The sequence below is a fragment of the Capricornis sumatraensis genome, chromosome 3 (assembly GCF_032405125.1).
Source record: "Capricornis sumatraensis isolate serow.1 chromosome 3, serow.2, whole genome shotgun sequence".
NCBI classification, from domain to species: domain Eukaryota; kingdom Metazoa; phylum Chordata; class Mammalia; order Artiodactyla; family Bovidae; genus Capricornis; species Capricornis sumatraensis.
In genome coordinates, this window is record NC_091071.1 from 144,493,438 (window position 1) to 144,515,834 (window position 22,397).

Below are 22,397 nucleotides of genomic sequence, written 5' to 3' on the forward strand. Positions count from 1 at the left end.
ATTCTGTTCTATTTTTTCAGTCTTTGTTCTCCTTGTTTTTCAGTTTTTCAGAATTCTGCTGATGTATCCTCTAGGTCAGAAATTGTTTCCTCATCCATGTCCAATCCACTAATAAGCCCATCAAACACATTCTTCAGTTTCATTACACGTTTCTTTTTTTTTTTTCTATCTCTAGCATTTCTTTTTGGTTCTTTCTTAAGATTTCCATCTCTCTTCTTAGACCATCTGTTCTTGTATATTGTCTACTTTATTTACTAGAACACTTAGCATATCAATCATAGCTATTTAAAATGCCCAACCATGCCATGTCTGCCATGTCTGCTTCTTCAGTATGTGTTTTTGCCTTTTGGTATGCCTAGTAACTTTTTCTTGTTAGACATGATGTAACAGGTAAAAGGAGGTGGTGTAAATAGTTCTTTAGAATGCGGTAAGGAGATAGTAAGTGTTCATCAGTCCTATGATGAGGTCTGAACTACGAACTTCACAAATTTTCTCAGTTTTGTATCTCATCCTTTTGATAATCCAGGTCCAGGATGGCTAGAGTCAGGTGGAGTTGGGTATTTCTCTTCCCCATGGTAGTTAGGCTCTGATAATATCTAGCTTCACAGATGATGCCAGTGGTAAAGAACCTGCTGGCCAGTGCTGGAGACACAAAAGACCCAAGTAGGATCCCTGGATTGAGAAGATCCCCTGGAGAAGGAAATGACTACCCACTTCACTATTCTTGCCTGGAGAATCCCATGGACAGAGTAGCCTGGCAGGCTGTAGTCCATAGGGTCACAGAGAGTTGGACAAGGCTGAAGCCACTTAGAATGCATGCATGCATCTAGCAGGGTAGGCTCTGGTTAACTAATTTCCCCTGAGGGTAAGCCTTGTTAAGAAGAATGGTGTGCATTTTAAAATAGTTCCTTTTCTCCTCCCCTCCCATATTTACTGTGGAAATTCAATTAAAGGTCTGGAGGTAAAACCCACCATATTGTGGGGACTAATCTATGACTGGGTGCCCCTGAAAAGTGGTTGATTTTTCAGTTTCTTCAAGCTTTCTGTTTGTTGTTGGGACAGAATGGTGAACCCCAAACTCCTCATATGTGGAACAGGAAACCATTCCTATGAATATTTTTGTGACACCTGGCCCACACACATTTCAATACATACTATTCAGTCATTCATTATTTATCTTATACTTTGGTGTGTGTGTATATGCCAAGCAGTATGCTAAGTACTGGGAATACAAAGAAGGATGAAATGTAGTCCTTGATTTGACAGGATTACGATTCTGGGAATGTCTATGACATTTACTACCTGAAGTACTCTTTTAGCATTAATAAGTTTGGGTTAGGGACTGTTAACTTATAGCTCTATATCTCTTTGTAAGACACAGCACACCAACTTACAAGGAATTAGCAGTCCATAAAGACCTGCTGGGGCCTCCCTGGAGGCTCTGGGGCTTCCCTACCAGCTTCCCAGATGGTAAAGAATCTGCCTGCAATGCAGGAGACCCAGGTTTGATTCCTGGGTCAGGAAGATACCCTAGAGAAGGGAATGGCTACCCACTCCAGTATTCTTGTCTGGAGAATTCCATGGACAGAGGAGTCTGGCAGGCTATAGTCCATGAGGTCACATAGAGTCAGACACTGAATGACTAACACTTCCTTTTCATTTTTCAAAGATATGCTGAATGAATGCTTATTTTTTTTAATTAAAACATCTAAATCATGAAGTAGATAAATTTGTCTTCACAGTTTTTTATAGGGCTTTCCTCATTTCATCAGCTACCTGCACTGACTGAGCCTGGGTCGTTCATGGTCAAAACTACAGTGGCTCTTCCAAGGCACATCTTCTGCCACAATCAACCTAGTTCTGAATTTTAAAACATGCTTTACTTTTTTTTTTTAAATAAATATCTATTCCCTTTGTTTCAATTTTTCTAAAAACCTCTTCTCTCCAAGAAATAGCTTTGGTAACTAGTAGACAGAAGCTAGACAAGTGTCTGAAGTCTGAATTGAAAGACCTGGGTGAAAATGCTGGTTGAGCTAGCTGTATGTTCCTGAAAAAGTCACTACATTCTATCATTTCAAAATGAGAATAGGGACTTCTCTGGTGGTCCAGTGGCTAAGATTCCACGCTCCCAATCCAGGGGTTTGATCCCAGGTCAGGGAACTAGGTTCCCTCATGCCATGTGGCCAAAAAAAAAAAAAAAAAAGAATAATATATTCTTAGAAGATGTGTGATTTTCCCAAAGGGAAGGGTGGAAAGGCATTCCAGAAAGGAAGGAAACTGCACACAAAAGCATAGAGACTTTACTTATAAAGAGCATCTGCATATAAGGTATCATGTCAATGAAGACTGTCTCAGGTACTGAAGGCAGGCAATAAAGAAGATACTTAAACTTGTGATGGCTATGGCTTTGTTCTTCACACAGCACAGGCAGCAAACTGGACTGCTTACCTGTCCATTAGGTATTTGTGTATGAGTGTGCATATGTAAATTAAATTTCTCCTGTTTCTACTATAGGAAGTATATTTATTATTAGCCAAATCATTTCCTGGAACATAACATGAAAGACACTATAGATTCTACAAAGAAACTAGGGAAAGAGACTTCAATTAGAAAAGTAAATAATGTAGAAAAAGAAAAGGTGATTTATTTTCCTAATTAAAGAAGTTATCAAGAACAAAAGAATTCACTTCATTTTACAAATATTTGCTAAGCAGCCACTCTATGACAGACACTGGGTAGTGTTTAAAATTCTTCAGCAAACTAGATATGGCCCTTGTCCTCAAGCTATTTATTATATAGGAGAACAGACGGAAATTAAATACTTGGAAATTAAATCCCTGGGATTCTCCAGGCAAGAACACTGGAGTAGGTTGCCATTTCCTTCTCCAATGCATGAACGTGAAAAGTGAAAGGGAAGTCGTTCAGTCGTGTCTGATTCTTAGCGACCCCATGGACTGCAGCCCACCAGGCTCCTCCATCCATGGGATTTTCCAGGCAAGAGTACTGGAGTGGGGTGCCATTGCCTTCTCCACAAAATTGCATGGATGCTATGAATATAATAATGGGAGAAATTCAGTAAGACATGGGAGTTAGTAAAGCTTCCCTGAAGAAACCATTTTTAAAAAGAGATCTGGAATAAAGACATGTTTCTATGTGTACTGGTGGGGAGAAAGTCTGAGCATGAAAGGGCAGTAGTGTTAGATTTGAATATAAAAAGGGAGTTGGGTATAATTAAAAGATGAACATAGGTTTTTTACCCCATCAGTGATAGCAGAAGACAAGATTTATAGGCAGGGGTCAGAAAATATAGGAATAAAATAATTTTTACCACTGTCTTCAGAGGATGGGGAAGCTTTAAGAAAGAAAGTAAAGCCACTCAGCATATAGTCCATATTTGCTTGTACTTCGCATTATATTTCTTTCATGAACTCCTCCCAGTGCTTCAATGATACCTCATTAATTTTTTTTTAATGAATGCTTCCCAATGCTTCCATGAGATACCATATTGATTGTTGAAACAACTTTCACTCACTATGTACAGACTTTTTACATTTTTAGCTATTGATTTCCTCTTAAAAAAACAACAAAGCGTTTGACTTGTAATTTCACCTTTCTGAAAATACAAAATCACTACCACCCAAAAGCTGAAACTTTAAAAAAGCTTTGTAAAAATATATCGTCAAATCTTCAGAGCACAGCTTAATTGTCACCACCTAGAGACTCAAAGATGGAGAAGGTGATGGCACCCCTCTCCAGTACTCTTGCCTGGAAAATCCCATGGATGGAGGAGCCTGGTAGGCTGCAGTCCATGGGGTCTCAAAGGGTTGGACACAACTGAGCGACTTCACTTTCACTTTCCACGTTCATGCATTGGAGAAGGAAATGGCAACCCACTCCAGTGTTCTTGCCTGGAGAATCCCAGGGACAGGGGAGCCTGGTGGGCTGCCGTCTCTAGGGTCGCACAGATTCGGACACGACTGAAGCGACTTAGCAGTAGCAGCAGCAGCAGAGACTCAAAGAAGGAAGGAAGAAATCCAACAGTTACGAAAGCCACCTCTTACTAAGGGTGCTAAGCACCCTGATTGACACTTTTCTTTTGGGGAATAAATGTGGCACCAAATTGTTTAAGAATATTTACTTCAACATTTGATTATATATTTTGATTTCAGGTAGAAATTTAATAGTAGTGATTTCAAAGAGGCTTAAATTTACTAAGACAAATGCCTAAATTTTTATCACTTTCATTATATATTTTAACATAGTATTTTATATAGTCATATGGGTTCAAATTAAGGATCAGAAGAAATAACTACAGTGTTTAAAATGGAAACATTTTCACATTTTATTTTTATACTTTTGAACTTTAGATTGTTATATGTGACTGAAGAGAGAGATCTTTAAAATTGATTTGGTCTTATACAAATTTGTTCAAGTTTATACCTGTCTTTTTTGAAAGAAAACAAAGTGTTACATTTTAAGGATCAGAAAAAAATAAAGCTAATGAAATGTTCATAATTATGATTTTCTTAAAAAAGTCTTGTTTGATTATATTCTACTGTTTGGAATTTAGAATTGAAAGGTAGCCCATTGCCAAAGGTCCCTGAAGTGAAATGAAGTGTTGCGTCTGACTCTTTGCGACCCCATGGACTGTAGCAGCCAGGCTCCTCTGTCCATGACATTCTCCAGGCAAGAATACTAGAGTGGGTTGCCATTCCCTTCTCGAGGGAATCTTCTCAATCCAGGGATCAAACCCAGGTCTCCTGTGACTCCTGCATTGCAGGTGAATTCTTCACTGTCTGAGCCACCAGGGAAGCCCTAGTTAGTTTTTAAAACTTACATAAATACCATTTGCTCTGTCTCTTTGAACCAAGGTCTTTGCTAAAAAGGTGAAGAAATAACCTTTATACACTCAGTTTTTCTGAGCAAAGAGTATCTAAGTATCATAGATTAAGATGGGTTTGTTACTTGCATTTTTTTCTAATTAAGGTTAAGACAAGCTTATAAATTCTTTATACTCACCATTTAAGCCAAATTTAAATACCTTAACCCCCGAAATATAAAGAAACACTTTGCATCTGCTCAGTATCTTAATAAATTCATTTTTAATTTAAGTATATTTGCGAAAAGGGCATTTTTTTCCTCGAAAATGTATTACAATTTAGGGACTTAAAAAACTTCTATTAAACAGATTTATTTTTAATAATATTATCTTAGAGACATTACATAGGGATAGTATGTTATACTGCTGCTACTGCTGCTAAGTCGCTTCAGTCGTCTCCGACTCTGTGCGACCCCATAGACAGCCCACCAGGCTCCCCTATCCCTGGGATTCTCCATGCAAGAACACTGGAGTGGGGTGCCATTTCCTTCTCCAAAGCATAAAAGTGAAAAGTGAAAGTGAAGTCGCTCAGTCGTGCCCGACTCTTCGTGACCCCATGGACTACAGCCCACCAGGCTCCTCCGTCCATGGGATTTTCCAGGCAAGAGTCCTGGAGTGGGGTGCCATTGCCTTCTCCTATGTAAGGGTATGCTGCTGCTGCTGCTGCTGCTGCTGCTAAGTCACTTTAGTAGTGTCCGACTCTGTGCGACCCCATAGACGGCAGCCCACCAGGCTCCCCCATCTCCAGTATATTATACTAATCTGACTCTATTCTAGAAAATCCTGGCTCATTTATGTTTATGTTAGCATATATGTATAGTCACTAATTTATATTTATAATATATAATTGCATATATAACAGAATTATAAACTATACTGTTCTAGTTCATATTTCTATTTTCCAAAAATCCTTCAAATATAAATATCAGTTTCTATAATATGTATATCTTTTTTATAGATACTATGGCATTTTATTTCTAATATTTTTAAGACATAGAGAAAATTATCGAATACATATGAATATATATATATATATCATTTAATGTTTCACTTAAATAATTAAGAAAAAAGTTTCCAAAATATGTTCATATAACTGCCAAAGTAAGAATATAAATACATTTTATCTTTTGATTTTTCATGTAGAGCTGCTAAAAAGCATCAGGATTTTGAATCAATGTATATTCTCAGATTAAACACTATTTATCCTCTGAGGAAATATAAAAATATATATATATATACATTTCCTGGCCAAGTGTAAATTATATAGCTTTTTCAATTGCAATACAAGTTCTATGATTAGATTTAGTACAAAATCAAGTTTCAATTTAAAAGCCAGCTGTAAATACATACGTACAAAATTGCATATGTAGTATGCTTAACAGTCTTAGAAACAGCTTTCAGAAACTATCAAAGCTTCAAAAATTCCATTTAACCCAGAATGTCTTCTTTGGCCCAACAAACATGTTAAAATACTATTTTCTAGACTTTATTTTTAGTATGCTCTATCTCTCCCAGCTAAAATTTCATCATCTAAACACAACTAATATGTTTTATTTTACCACAAATGTAGTTTTACACAAAATTCAAACAAAAAGAGAAATTAAATAAAAAGTTAGAACATCATATCCTATTCTAATACTTGTTGAAATGACAGGCATTTCTTGAAAGTGTAATTTCTTTGAACCTAATGAGGGCTAATTCTAAATATTTTGAATGTTGTACTTCATGGTCTTTTCTTGCCCTCTGTCCCAACTAGTGATACAGGGGAAAAAAAAAAAAAAAAAACACTATTCTGTTCAATGAGTAAAAAATTACAGGATACAAACACTTGATACAGGAATCTCACTTTAACACTTGATATAGGAATCTCACCTATTTGTCCACCATTTAATGGAGATACAAATATAACACATTTATCTTGTAAAACTATTCAGGGAAAATTAAATTCGGGCTTGTTTTCCCTAATATATAATCCAATTAAAATGTGTGTACAATTGAAATAGATACGCTGATTTAGAAATTGTTACCCTTACATTAGGGCTTCCCTGGTGGCTCAGAGGTTAAAGCGTTTGCCTGCAATGTGCGAGACCTGGGCTTGACCCCTGGGTCGGGAAGATCCCCTGGAGAAGGAAATGGCACCCCACTCCAGTATTCTTGCCCAGAGAATCCCATGGACAGAGAAGCCTGGTGGGCTACAGTCCATGGGGTCGCAGAGTCGGACATGACTGAGTGAGCGACTTTACTTAACCCTTATATTATCTTTTAGGTAAATGTGAATACATGTGGACTCACCTTTATTATGCCACAGATATTTAATTAAATGGTGTTCTCCTCTCCAACTTTTAATGCTTTTAGAATATCACTACTTTTCTCATTCTGTTTCTAATCAATATCCTCAACAAAATCTCACAGAAGTCATTCTACCTGGTATTTAATGATCTAAAGCCAAACACAATTAGGCAGTAATAGTTCCATACACACACACATATATATATATATATATTTTAATAGCCTCACTGTGCATGTGTGTCTTGCTGGATCTTAGTTTCCTGCCCAGGGATCAAACTCATGCTCTTGGCAATGAAAGCATGGAGTCCTAACCACTGGACTGCCAGGGAATTCCCAATAGTTACTATTTAAGAAAATTATCCAACAAATCATTTTCTAACTCAAAGAAATAAAGTATTTTATAAACTATCTATTTTAAGGATGAGCTTTTCAGTGTAGGGTTTTGCTAAATCATACTACACAGACGACAGCTTAGCCCAGGCAGAGTTCAGTGTGAGTGAACACGAATGGAAACGACACAGAACAAATATAAAGCCCCTCCACACACAGTTGGATTTAATTTTAGTCATCTGCTTTGAACTGCCAGAGGGGAATAAAAGATACATCCTAAGGCTAGAAGTAGGCCGAAATGTAAATATTTCAGAATTTTATATTGAGCACAACTAGTTGTTCACTCTTACTGGAAACAGCTAAGAAATAGATGAAAGCGGGATTGCTTGTTGCAACTTGAAACTCATTATTGCTCAGCATCATCCCTGATTTATTCTATCAAAGCCATGCTAATGAAGCCAAGGTCTTAGGTTTCAGCGAAGTAGTCACCATCTTGCATTCTGTTAGCTACAGATGTATCTGCTTTTCTGCAAATATTTGTCCTTAGTCAGAAGAGTAACTGTGTAAGTACAGAATGAAGTAATGTAGGTCCAGCCTTATACCTGAAAAATGTATATATGTGTGTGTGTGTGTGTGTGTGTGTGTGTGTGTATAATAAAAAAGTAGCATAGTTCCATAGCATTATAAAATATTAATGATTAACTAAAAGACAAAGATGATATTTGGATTTAAGAATAGGACATTTTCTTTAGTAAAGGAAAATAAATGATTTATATGATTTCTATAAAGAAATAAACCTGGAGTTTTATTTTAGAAAGACAGTTTTAGATGGCACTATTTCTTATATATTAAATAAAACTCTTTATAGCTCTGTCAACTATACAATAAAAGAAGATTTTTTTCCAAAAGCTGTTGCATTCCAACTGCAACATGTGTTATTCATTATCTGAGAACAGATACTTTTAAAATCTTTTTTTAAAAACTATATTTTTTTCAAAGTCACTGCCTTTTGCTACCAATAATAATATATTGATGCTGCTCTTTGAAAAGATGCCTTATCAATTTAGTTTATTTCATTTTCAGTAATAAAAATGATTTAAGCAGCACACAGAAGTCTAATTAATTATGGACATTGTAATATGCCAGGTCAATGGGTCAAGTGCTATATAAATTGATCTCTTCATCACTTTTTAAAATACACGTTTTCCTGACCCAATTAAAAAATGGACCAAATAACTAAACAGATATTTCTTCAAAGAAGACACACAGATGGTTCACAAACACATGAAAAGATGCTCAACATCACTAATTATCAGAGAAATGCAAATCAAAACTACAATGAGGTACCATTTCATGCCGGTCAGAATGGCTGCCATCAAAAAGTCTACAAACAATAAATGCTGGAGAGGATGTGCAGAAAAGGGAACCCTCTTACACTGTTGGTAGGTATGCAAATTAGTACAGCTGCTATGGAGAACAGTGTGGAGATTCCTTAAAAAAACTGGAAATAGAACAGCCATATGAACCAGGAATCCCACTGTTAGGCATACACAGTGAGAAAGCCAGAATTGAAAGAGACACGTGTACCCCAGTGTTCACTGCAGCACTGTTTACAATAGCCAGGACATGGAAGCAACCTAGGTGTCCATCAGCAGATGAATGGATAAGAAATTTGGATTACATATACAAAATGGAATTTTACTCAGCTATTAAAAAGAACAAATTTGAGTCAGTTCTAATGAGATGGATAAAGCTGGAGTCTATTATACAGAGTGAATTAAGCCAGAAAGAAAAACACCAATACACTATATTAATACATATATATATATGGAATTTATAGTAAATGCCATTTACCATAAATTGGTAAAAACCAATTTGGTCGTTAAGATGGTAATGACAATCCTTTATGTGAGACAGCAAAAAGAGACACAGATATATAAAGAACAGTCTTTTGAACTCTGTGGGAGAAAGTGAGGGTGGGATGATTTGAGAGAATAGCATTGAAACATGTATATTACCAGATGTGAAATAGATGACCAGTTCAAGTTCAATGCATGAAATAGGGCACTCAAAGCTGGTGCACTGGGACAACCCAGAGGGACAGGATGGGGTGGGAGGTGGGAGCGGGGTTTGGGATGGGGGTGACACACGTCTACCCGTGGCTGATTCATGTCAATGTATGGCAAAATCCACCACAGTATAGTAAAGTAATTTCTCCAATTAAAGTAAATTAATTAATTTAAAAAACCTACACCTTTTCCAAAGCAATTCACAAACAACTGAATTCAAGCCACAAATTAAAAGCAATCACCTATTGTAACAATGGTTGCAGATAGATATTAACAGTCCTTATATATACTCTACATCATTCATCACATTGCTTTACACTTATTTGGCACTTAAAACTTATTTGTTTAAAGTCAATATATGAAACAGAGAAAATACATTTAAAGCACAAAAGCTAGCAGGTCAGGCATCTTGTTAGAAGCTCTCAGTTACAGAATGCCGGCAGCAGCAAGGAAGACCAATGGGATGACAAAAGAGAGATATTGGCAAGAATTTTAATGAGGGTAAAAGGTCTAATAGTTCATTCCCATTACTTGCTATACTTGGTTTTGTTGTAGAGAGTTCACAAAGTGTAAGACAATAGCGCAAAATCTGTGATTTTTATGCCTTGCTGTTTTCTATTATAAGTCTTAACCCTGTGACAGTGATAAAATACATAGTAAATAAGTTTTAGGGCCTTTTTCTAGCCAACTATGCAGTATCTCAAGGGTCTAATGTTAAACACTATCAACTACATTTTTTTTCCCAAAAAGAAATATAAAAGCTCAAGGTTACAACAAAGCTAGGTGAAAAGGTGCATCTAGGGATAAGCATTGGGTTTGATACAATAAAATAATCTTGAAAGAATGCATTTTAAAGTATTTTAATAACATATATCTAACAAAGATTAACAAGTAGGTACATAACACTACAGAGTTTTATTTTTTGGGGGGTTTTATATATAGACATATCTTCAATCCAATTTAAATGGCCCACTTTTGTGATGTTCTTGAGATCTTGGGAGATATACTAGAGAGGATATTTTAGTAACAGTAAAAGAAAACAAACCTATCTAGTTTAAGAAAAAAAGGGGAAATAACTTCAAAGTAACTAACAAGTTCCAAGGCATCATATGGGTTCAATGGCTGGGATGCAGTCCATCTTCAGAAGCAGACTGGCAGCTGCCCTCATTGTTCATTTGGGCTGAGTGGTCTCTTTCCCTGGTCTCTATGTCAGATTCAGTGTGTTGGCTCTATTCTGTTGTTTGCACAGCTCTTACACTCAAAAACCAAAATACAAAAAAACAAAGACAAAAACTGAGTTCTGGTACCCAAGTGGTCAAGAAGCTAACTGATAAAAAACAATGTTCTTTGTCACAATTCCAAATCTTCATTGGGAATTGATTCTGATTGACCTAGCCTGTGTCTTATGCCCAAACATCTGACCTGTGAGCTGTCACACTGAAATATTAATAACATGAGGAGAGTCCCACAAACTCATCTAGAGAATATATTCCATATGAAATAATGATTTATAATTAAGAATTATTAAAGTATTTAGGATAACAGATTTTTCCATTCAACAAATATTGAAAAGCTACAAAACTTGAGACACTGTTCTAGACACTGAATATCCAGATAGTAAAAGAGATAAACAGTGATGGTTAACCTGCTCTCATGAATCACAGACATTAGAGTGGTTTCATACAAAACAAAACAAGGGAAAAAAACAAAACACTATAACCTCGCTAGTTAGAGATGAAAATAATGATGGGGAATATTTTTAAAGCAAAGATAATTTCTTAAGTTCTTAATGACAACATAAATTCCAAAATGGAATTCAAAATCCCTATCTATGATGTTTTTCTAAACGCATTGTAGATATGCACCATTCTTAAAAGAAGGGAAACTGCATTCCTTTATAAGTGGGTCAATGCATTACAGTTATATGTAAACATATATGAGGGCTATATAACCCATAGGATAAGTTAATGAAAGTTCCCAATTCACTCATACAATTCAAATTTTATAAGAAATGATAACATAATATAAAATAACTATTAATAGATTCTCTTTACATGAACTCTACTTCTTGCAAGTTATCAATATTGAACAGATTATGTATTTTCTAGGAAGCAAGCTACTATGAACACAAATGAATTACATTTTATGTTAAATGGAAAGCTCTCATATTCTAAGGTGTAGTTAGAAGCAATAGCTCATCCAATGCAGTAGTATGAAGATTTCAGCTGACAAGCCTAGATTCAGAGCTCATGAACATAAGCAGTTATGATTTTACACTGAACTCACCAAAAAACAGAGAATGGGACATCTTAAGAATTTTGACCTTGGACCACTTCTTGGGCTAATAGAGGTCTGTCTCCCTTCATGCTTTCATCTAACCCCTAAACGCTAGTTTGCCATTTGGGTGCTGGGTGTCATTTGGGTGCTATGTATTTATCTATACTACCAAGATCTCAATCTCTCCAACTTAATACTTTATTCCATCCCACAGTATATCTTTATCCACACTACCCTGTTAGCTCCAAGAGAGGAAGAGCACTATTTGATTCATTTGAATGCACATGTCTAGAATCTAAAGCAGTAACAGTAGGTGCACATTTGACTCCGACTTAGGGCCTTCTTTCTAAGCCTTAACTTATATATCAAACCGACTGGAATATCCTCCCACCCACCTGCATTGTGAGCCCCTATTCATTTTTTCATGACTCAATTCAAACACATCTCAGCTGAAATCTTTCCTGAATCCTTAGAATTACCCATTCCTTTCTTTGTTCAGCACCCGCACGTACAATTAATACAAGACCAACCTTCATTATGACTCTGATTTCTTATTTTAGTATTGTCAGCTACAAAATTTTGTATTTGCATGTAAATGTATATACACACACACACTCATACATACAATAACTATATATTACACATCTGTAACACTCTATAAGACTGCAGTATCGTTGAAGCCAAGGACAATAGATAACTTGCTTTTATATCTTTGGGCTAAGACTATTTGTTGAACGAATGATACACAGCACAATTAGAAATGATGATTTTCCAAAGGAACAAAAGATAAGTGAAACAAAAAAGACAATGTCACTAGTAAGCCGAAAACAAAAAGAAAACCTATTACAGTTATTATTAAATAGATTAAAACCAAGACATTTTCATGAGTTTATAGTATAAAGTTTACATGAATTTTTAGAGGTGCTTCCTTAGGAGCCAATAATTACTTTTTTAAACAGACAACTTATTTCTTGTTCCAAGTATAAACCTTTAGTCCTCCTTATTTTGTTCTTTATCAAATCTGATCATTTTACTAACTTTTTTTTAAACTTCAAAATAGTTCCTAAAAATGTAGAATATCGAAGTATAGACCATGATGCTCAAAGATTTATATGCTTCTTTCATATTTCTAAGATTAAGTCAATTTTCAATTATTCTATCTTGTAATCTTAAAAGAGCCTAAGAATGATAAAATTATAAAATATATAATAATCAAGACAATTTTATATTATTTAAAGAATCTCACTTACAGTACTAATGCTATTTTTTGTTAAGCCAGTGAAATCTAGTTCCATATAAAGCAAGGGAAATATAAGAAGAAAACCTAAGACCTCAGATTGCCTTTTAAAATTTTATTATATTATTCTGTTCTAAAAGATCCTTTAACCTAGTTTCCCTGTGTTTGAATTCATCTCTTAGTTTTCCTTTTCTATAATATCATTGAGTTTCTTGGCATTTCTAACTAAATCTACAAATCTATAGTATATCTACCAAGTTTTAATTTTGATTTTGAAGAATGCAGCTTATCTGAAAATAATCAAGACAGATTAGAACACTGCAGGATATTTTAATAACTAATACTCATATGCACTCCTTCAAAGAAGTTTTTCTAGGATAGGTGTACCTGTTCATTTCTTGAAACAATATTGCAAACCAGAAAAAAAAAAACTGTTATTTTAAGGTCTTCTCACTCAAGTATTTAGATATATTTTACTATCTACTCTTGATAAGCAAAGATGTCGTAATTAAATATCATAGTTAATACAAACTACACAACTTGTAGAATTAGAGTTCTAGCAACCAAACAACAGAATATAGAAACACCTTAATTCCCTATATCATATTGTAAAGTAAAAAAATAAATAAATAAATAAATAATAAAATAAAATTTTTTAAAAATTCCCTATATCAATACTAGTATGACAGTCATTTTAAAAGCAGATACCATAAGTCTCATAGTGTTACTTAAGTTTTGAAGTGATAAATTTTCTGAGGTTGTTACCATTTCTAGACACGTTTATTGCATTCAAAGTATTTCAAAATCATTATTTTTTACTTCTGGTCTAAGTATAGAATTATTAAAATTATCACAGTAATTTTAATAGTAGATAATTTTATCTACTATTAATAGTAGATAATTTAATTTTATAGTAGATAATTTACCATCTACTAAATAGTTTATTGAATCAGTAATTCAAAGCATTATTCATATTTTCATTTAAATGACAGTGCTCCTGAGAAGTGTGTAAATATTATTGAAAATAAGACTGAGTATATTCTAGGAATGCTATTATTAAAAATATATCCTATTAATTCTTATATAAAGAATAAATTATTAGTTATACAAAATGCCACATCCTCATCTCACTTTGTCAAAGTCCCTTTGAAGTTCAGATTTTCCTATACTTTTCCAGTTGAAGCAAAACTTAACAAACTACAGGCATTAAGTACTAATACAAGGAATAACAGGTAAGGATAAATGAGAATCAAAACAAGTCTGGAAAAGGACTTGTTGACCACGGGGTGATGTCATATACGTGTGTCTTCAATTACATGCATGCATATGTCAACTTATATATCTATGTGTGACTTTCTATAGTCTAAGTAATTTTTTTTTCAAAAACATGTCACTTTTCTTCTAAAATTAACAGTATTACTCTCATTATGGTAATATAAAATAGTTTAAAAATTCCAAAGTGACAAAAAGGGTCAGAAAAGGAAATTACTAGCTAAAGTTACAAATTCTTATCTGACTTGTCCTCTGACTCTCCTAGTCCACAACCTAAAGTTTTCCTCTTGACTGACATTCAGAAAAAGACACACCTGCTGCAAGTCATGGCCTACACTCTGACAGCATCTTTCATCAGTCTTAGGACAACAAGATTTGTTCTAAATTCAGGGTGTCAATCATGATGGCATGTCACTCTAGCTTTCCCGGAGTATGCCTTGGAACCTCTTATCTCCTACATGCCTATAGTCATAGTCTCTGTTGGGCAGAGCAGGAGAGCACACCCATCAAATACAAGAAGCTAGTCTGTCTTTATGCATTATGACACCACTGTCCATTCACAAAAAGAAGAGAAAGAGTCAGCTTTACCCGCAGAAAGGAGAGGTCCCGGTTGTGCTCGATGCTGGTTATCTCCAGGTTGCCCATGACTACCTCACAGTTCTCATAGTATTTGCGCAAGGCCCGGTACTGCTGCTCCAGGTCAGAGAGAGAGCTCAGCTTATTCTCTGTGCCTGCACACACTGTCAAGACAAGAAGAAACATGGGAAGTTATGTAAACTTTGTATGACAGGAATCATGATAATATTTCCCTCAACTCTGCTCTACAACAATCTACTCCAATTTCCTGAATTAAAACATTTTGAATCCTTTTAAGATCCATAATCACACACTGATAAATATGTTCACTTTCATTTTATACAGTTTTACTGAATCATAATTGACATAACATTGTATAACCTTAAGATGTGTACAGTTTATTGTGATTCACACAGTCAAAGACTCTGGCATAGTAAATAAAGCAGATGTTATTTTGGAAATCTCTTGCTTTTTCCATGATCCAGTGGATGTTGGGAATTTGATCTCAGGTTCCTCTGCTTTTTCTAAAACCAGCTTGAACATCTGGAAATTCATGGATCACGTACTGCTGAAGCCTGGCTTGGAGAATTTTGAGCATTTCTTTACTAGTGTGTGAGATGAGTGCAATTGTGCGCTAGTTTGAGCATTCTTTGGCATTGCCTTTCTTTGGGATTGGAATGAAAACTGACCTTTTCCAGTCCTGTGGCCACTGCTGAGTTTTCCAAATTTGCTGGCATATTGAGTGCAGCACTTTCACAGCATCATCTTTCAGGATTTGAAATAGCTTCACTGGAATTCCATCACCTCCACTAGCTTTGTTCATAGTGATGCTTTCTAAGGCCCACTTGACTTCACATTCCAGGATGTCTGCCTCTAGGTGAGTGATCACGCCATCGTTATTATCTGGGTCATGAAGATCTTTTTTGTATAGTTCTTCTGTGTAATCTTGCCACCTCTTCTTAATATCTTCTGCTTCTGTTAGGTCCATCCCATTTCTGTCCTTTATTGAGCCTTTCTTTGCATGAAATGTTCCCTTGGTTTCTCTAATGTTCTTGAAGAGATCTCTAGTCTTTCCTATTTTGTTGTTTTCCTCTATTTCTTTGCATTGATCACTGAAGAAGGCTTTCTTATTGCTTCTTGCTATTCTTTGGGACTCTTCATTCAGATGCTTATATCTTTCCTTTTCTCCATTGCTTTTTCACTTCTCTTCTTTTTACAGCTACTTGTAAGTCCTCCCCAGTCATTTTGCTTTTTTGCATATCTTTTCCATGGGGATGGTCTTGATCCCTGTCTCCTGTAAAATGTCATGAACCTCCGTCCATAGTTCATCAGGCACTCTATCTATCAGATCTAGTCACTTAAATCTATTTCTCACTTCCACTCTATAATCATAAGGGATTTGATTTAGGTCATACCTGAATGGCCTAGCAGTTTTCCCTACTTTCTTCAATTTAAGTCTGAATTTGACAATGAGTTCATGATCTGAGTCATAGTCAGCTCCCTGTCTTGTTTTTGCTGACTGTATAGAGCTTCTGCATCTTTGGCTGCAAAGAATATAATCAATCTGATTTCGATGTTGACCATCTGGTGATGTCCATGTGTAGAGTCTTCTCTTGTGTTGTTGGAAGAGGGTGTTTGCTATGACCAGTGCGTTCTCTTGGCAAAACTCTATTAGCCTTTGCCCTGCTTCATTCCATAATTCAAGGCCAAATTTGCTTGTTACCCCAGGTGTTCTTTGACTTCCTACTTTTGCATTCCAGTCCCCTATAATGAAAAGGACATCTTTTTTGGTTGTTAGTTCTAAAAGGTCTTGTAGGTATTCATAGAACCGTTCAACTTTAGCTTCTTCAGCGTTACTGGCTGGGGCATAGGCTTGAATTACTGTTTTATTGAATGGTTTGCCTTGGAAACTTATATGCAGGTCAGGAAGCAAAAGTTAGAATTGGACATGGAACTACAGACTAGTTCCAAATAGGAAAAGGAGTAAGTCAAGTCTGTATATTGTCACCGTGCTTATTTAACTTATATGCAGAGTACATCATGAGAAACGCTGGGCTGGAAGAAGCACAAGCTGGAATCAAGACTGCCAGGAGAAATATCAATACCCTCAGATATGTAGATGACACCACCCTTATGGCAGAAAGTGAAGAGGAACTAAAAAGACTCTTAATGAAAGTGAAAGAGGAGAGTGAAAAAGTTGGCTTAAAGCTCAACATTCAGAAAACGAAGATCATGGCACCTGTTCCCATCACTTCATGGGAAATAGATGGGGAAACAGTGGAAACAGTGTTAGACTTTATTTTGGGGGGCTCCAAAAACAATGCAGATGGTGACTGCAGCCATGAAATTAAAAGACACTTGCTCCTTGGAAGGAAAGTTATGACCAACCTAAACAGCATATTGAAAATCAGAGACATTACTTTGCCAACAAAGGTCCGTCTAGTCAAGGCTATGGTTTTTCCAGTGGTCACGTATGGATGTGAGAGTTGGATTGTGAAGAAAGCTGAGTGCCGAAGAATTGATGCTTTTGAACTGTGGTGTTGGAGAAGACTCTTGAGAGTCCCTTGGACTGCAAGGAGATCCAACCATTCTATTCTAAAGGAGATCAGTCCTGGGTGTTCATTCGAAGGATGGATGTTAAAGCTGAAACTCCAATGCTTTGGCCTCTTCATGCAAAGAGTTGACTAAATGGAAAAGACTCTGAAGCTGGGAGGGATTGGGGGCAGGAGAAGATGGGGACGACAGAGGATGAGATGGCTGGATGGCATCACAGACACGATGGACACGAGTTTGAGTAAAATCCAGGAGTTGGTGATAGATAGGGAAGCCTGGCGTGCTGCGATTCATGGGATCGCATAGAGTCAGACATGACTGAATGACTGAACTGAACTGAAGGTGTGTACATGTGTGGTTTTGATACACTTATATATTGCAAAATTATTACTACATAGCATTAGCTAACATCACCATCATGTCATTTAACTATCATAGTTATGCATGTTTATGAGTCATGAGAATATTTCAGACTTTCTCTTCCAGCAACTTTCAAAATGTAATACAGTATTATTAACTATAATCACCATTGTACACATTAGATCCACAGAATTTATTCATCTTAAAACTGGAAGTTTGCACTTTTTGACCCAAATCTCCCCATTTCCTCATTCCCAAGTCCCTGGTAGCCACCATTCTTCTCTCTGTTTCTATTAAGTTTGGCTTTTTTAGATTCCACATATAAGTGGCATAATGCATTCACACTCATAAATTGTATATACTAACCACAGAGACTAAGAAGGCATGCGTTTCACAGCCACATATAACAAGGAGATAAATAACCATATTTGCTGTGAGTATATAAACCATAAATATATAAATCCAATATATTTATTTAATTTCACTCAAATCAGATTTTCTTTCAGACTTATAATTCACTCTACTTTCTATATATATAAATAAATAGAAATCAAAAGATGATAAAAGTAAAAATTGTATTTATAAATGAGATTTTTGTGTTGCAAAGTAATCTGATCTTAGTAAATTTTCTACTGAATTAAAACTTTGGCTTTTAAGCCCTCAAAAATGCTACCTTTTAAAATATAAATATTAAAAATCTTAGACTGAAACATTTATAAACATATACTACAAACAGAATAAGTGGGCTAATTTGCTTCAGTCGTGTCTGACTCTTTGTGACCCCATGGACTATAGCCCACCAAGCTCCTCTGCCCACGGGATTTTCCACACAAGAACAGTGGAGTGGGTTGCCATTTCCTCCTCCAAGGGCTCTTCCCAACCCAGGAGTCAAACCCACGCCTCCTGTCTCCTGCATTGGCATTCAGATTCCTTACTGCTGAGCCATCAGGGAGGCCCTAATGTATTCTAGAGACTAAAAAACACTCTTAATCCACAGTCTTTATTTTTACTGCTCCCATAAGTTTTATAACTTGTAAAATATCTGTTGGAAAAAAGTACTATTATGTGGGCTTATGAAATGTAGATTTCAATTACTTTCAATTCCAAAGAGGACAAGCTTATTGTTAATGCAACTATCGATGAGAGTAATTAAGCATTAATTAATAAACTTACTCATCATTTCTAAAATGTATAAATGTCACATTGTAATTTATATGTAGCTTATGTTATACAAGTTTCCTTTGGTTGAAAATAAAATGTATACAAAAATCATATGTAAACATCTAAATGAAAAGGTTTCTAAAATATTAAGTGCATTCTGACCTTTCCTGTAAAAGCTTTAAACAAATTTTGGCAGAAAGTTTATTAGTATAATTGTAGTGCCTATGTATTTTTGCGTCTTTCTCATTCTGCATATACAAAAAGAATATGGACTATGAAATTATTATTAATTATTATTGCAAAAATCTCTTTATATAAGACACAAATGCTGTAAGCTGTTTGAAGACAGCTGAAATATATTAATCATTATTGTCTATCTGCTGAGCTACATATCATGATGCTTTGCAGAAAATTATTTAATAATTAATTTAATTGCCATAAAATAAGTATAAGTTGTATTCAGAAGATAAACTGCAAGTCTGAAAAGTTCTTATGTTCAAAAGTGATCAGCTGTATTTTGCAGTAAATGTGAAAACAGAAAACTAGAATAAGTATTTTTAAAATTATATTTTATTAACACAAAATATAATTCGATAAACAGATATTCTAAATAATCAGAATATTTTCAAACATTCTGATTTTGGGAGTTTCTGGTTAACACAGTTTCAGTTAAAAAATATTTTTGTTTCAGTGAGGCTTTCCTTTATATTTATCTTCTAGTCAGGCTATCTAAATTCAGTAATACATTCCTCCTAACTTTCATCTTGACAAACTTGATTTTTAAAGAACTAGTTTGGATAGATGCATAAAAAATCATTTGTATTTCTTTTCATGAAGGCTCCACTGAATGCCTCACAACTTCCATTTGTCAATCGATTTTACAATCAGGCAATGTATACAAGACAATGCTTAAACCATCAAGTTTCATTGATTTCACAAAGCTGTTTATCAAACAGAAATTGAAACATCTTTTTCACCAGCCAAAACAAGTTTAACAAAATTCAACCCCCTTTGCCAACACTATTATAAAGTCCTTAAACTATAAGTTCACAATAATCAAGCTTCAAAAATCCTGAAGTTACATGTGCTCCCTAGAGTTTTCATTTCAACTGTAACTCCAGGAATAAAGCTATATGTGAAGCCTTAATAAAATCACCAATTATTCTATTTAGTATTGATTCCATTACAAATGTAGCTATAGTTGTAAACATGGGCTTTTCAGACTTCTTAAGATTTGTATCCAACAGTGACTGAACTACATGATTCTCATTCAGTAAAAAAATAATAATAATAATAAATAAGACTATAATTAGGATTTGTAGCAATTTACAAAGGTTGGTTAACAAAAGTATTCATTTATTCATGGGGCAAATACATTAAAAGCACAAAGAAGAAACATTAACAATATCCATATTAATAATAAAAAATCAATGATTACCTCCAGGCTTATTATGACTGTGGAAACCAGCACTCCATTTGCTTACTCAAGATGACAAAAAGAGGGGAAAAAATAATTGAATCAATATTCTTGCCTGACTTTCAAATCAAATGCCTATGTGAGATATTGAGAAATAAGTATTTATTTAGCATCTACTGTTGACCTAGTATCATGAAAAATATACATTGATTAAAATGCCCAAGGTTTGTTATAAGGGTTCATGAAGTCATTCATGCACACAGTAAGGAAAGCAGTAAGCAGTACATATAAGCCATGTATATAATGTGTGTGTAACATTCAGGGACTGTCTGCATAAAGAAATATTTGGTAACTTGACAAAAGTTCTCCTTTTTAAAAGCAAATCTGATTTAACACTAAGTACTTTCTCTTTCAGAAAGGTTACCATAATAAACATGCTTTAGCTTGATGTACCTTCTTGGGTATTAAAATTTTCATTAAAAATATAAAATAAAGAAAATATCAGAAGTAGCACACATTTTCAGAGACTATTGAGTACTATTATAGTTACGCAAACAATTCCTGCAGTTCTATGTTCAAAATATATATTGAAACAGGGCCAAATTGGTTACTACTTCTTTGTGTGCATGCTAAGTCATTTCAGTTGTGTCACACAGCTGAACCTTAGGACTGTGTCACGAACCTTTGGACTGTAGCCCGCCAGGCTCCTCTGTTCATGGTATTCTCCTGGCAAGAATACTGGAGTGAGTCCCCATGCCCTTCTGCAGGGAACCTTTCCAATCCAGGGATCAAATCCTGGTCTCTTATGTCTCCAGCCTTGGCAGGAAGATTCTTTACTGTTGAGCCACTGAGAAAGCCACTTCTACTAAAGTTATTTAATCCAAGACACTTGGATGTTATTTATATCCAAGTTATTTTATATCCAAGGATATAGTCATTATATGGTTATTATATAGTTATCCTATAGTTATATAGGATATAGTTATAGTTAGTTATTTATATCCAAGGATATATCTACCCAAGACTTTTGACAGTATTCTCCTAACTGACTTAATTCCCTACCTGCCCTAGTTAATTCTTTGTCTAGATGCCAGAATGATCTTTTTGAAAAATATCATTCACGCACTCTCACTGAAAACAATCCTTGGTTTTTAATCGTACTTATATAAGATCCAAACTTCATACTATAACTTGTAGAATGTATATGAGGATCTTTACTCAAATGTCACTCTGTCAGAAAAGCCTTTTCTGACTATCTTATCTAAAATAGAAGATTCCCATTCATCATGCTCTGTATTCCTTGCCTTCTTTATTTTTGTTTTACTGCTATCTGAAATTATATGCTTGTTAATTTTTTTGCTTATTAAATATCTCTATATTAGAATGCAAGCTCCATTGTTAGAGGCCTTTCTCTGTTCAACACTTAAAGACACATAGCAGACTATCAGTCAATATTCATTGAATAAATAAAATGGACTTTGGAGAAATAATTAGCACAGGATCAAATGCTGGTCCTTCCACTTTTAAGAGCTGAATGTCTTGAGCAAGTCACTTAGTCACTTAGAGTCTCCATGTCTATGCTGAGTGTTCCTGACAATAAACACAATTTAGAGGTGAATAAGGAGCCTGGTGGGCTGCTGTCTATGGGGTCGCACAGAGTTGGACACGACTGAAGCAACTTAGCAGCAGCAGCAGCAGAGGTGAATAACACAGAGCCTAAAGCCAGATGTCCAGCTTTAAAGTCGGGCTCAATTACTGGCTTGCAATTAACCTTGAGCAAGCAACTTAACCCCTCTGTTACTCTATTTCTTACTCTGTAAAATGAACATAGTAACAACCACCATCTCATAAATTTAAATGAGTGAATACACGTTAACTTGCTTTGCACAATATTTGACTTACTGATAGAGGTAATAATTATTAGCTAATGTTACTTAATCAAATGTATGTATATAATATGTATACATTATGGAATAT

At 35.1% G+C, this 22,397-nt stretch overlaps 1 protein-coding gene across 1 annotated transcript in view; it reads right to left on the minus strand.

Moving 5' to 3' along the window:
- Window positions 1–15,233, minus strand: part of ERBB4 (erb-b2 receptor tyrosine kinase 4) — a 777,579-nt gene extending 762,346 nt beyond the window's left edge. Inside the window, exons 1-2 of the mRNA XM_068968480.1 lie at window positions 15,179–15,233; window positions 14,942–15,093 (exon numbers count right to left, since the gene is read on the minus strand). Coding sequence (XP_068824581.1) covers window positions 14,942–15,093; window positions 15,179–15,233 — 207 coding nt within the window. The remainder of the gene's footprint in view (window positions 1–14,941; window positions 15,094–15,178) is intronic.
- Window positions 15,234–22,397: the final 7,164 nt, after the last annotated feature.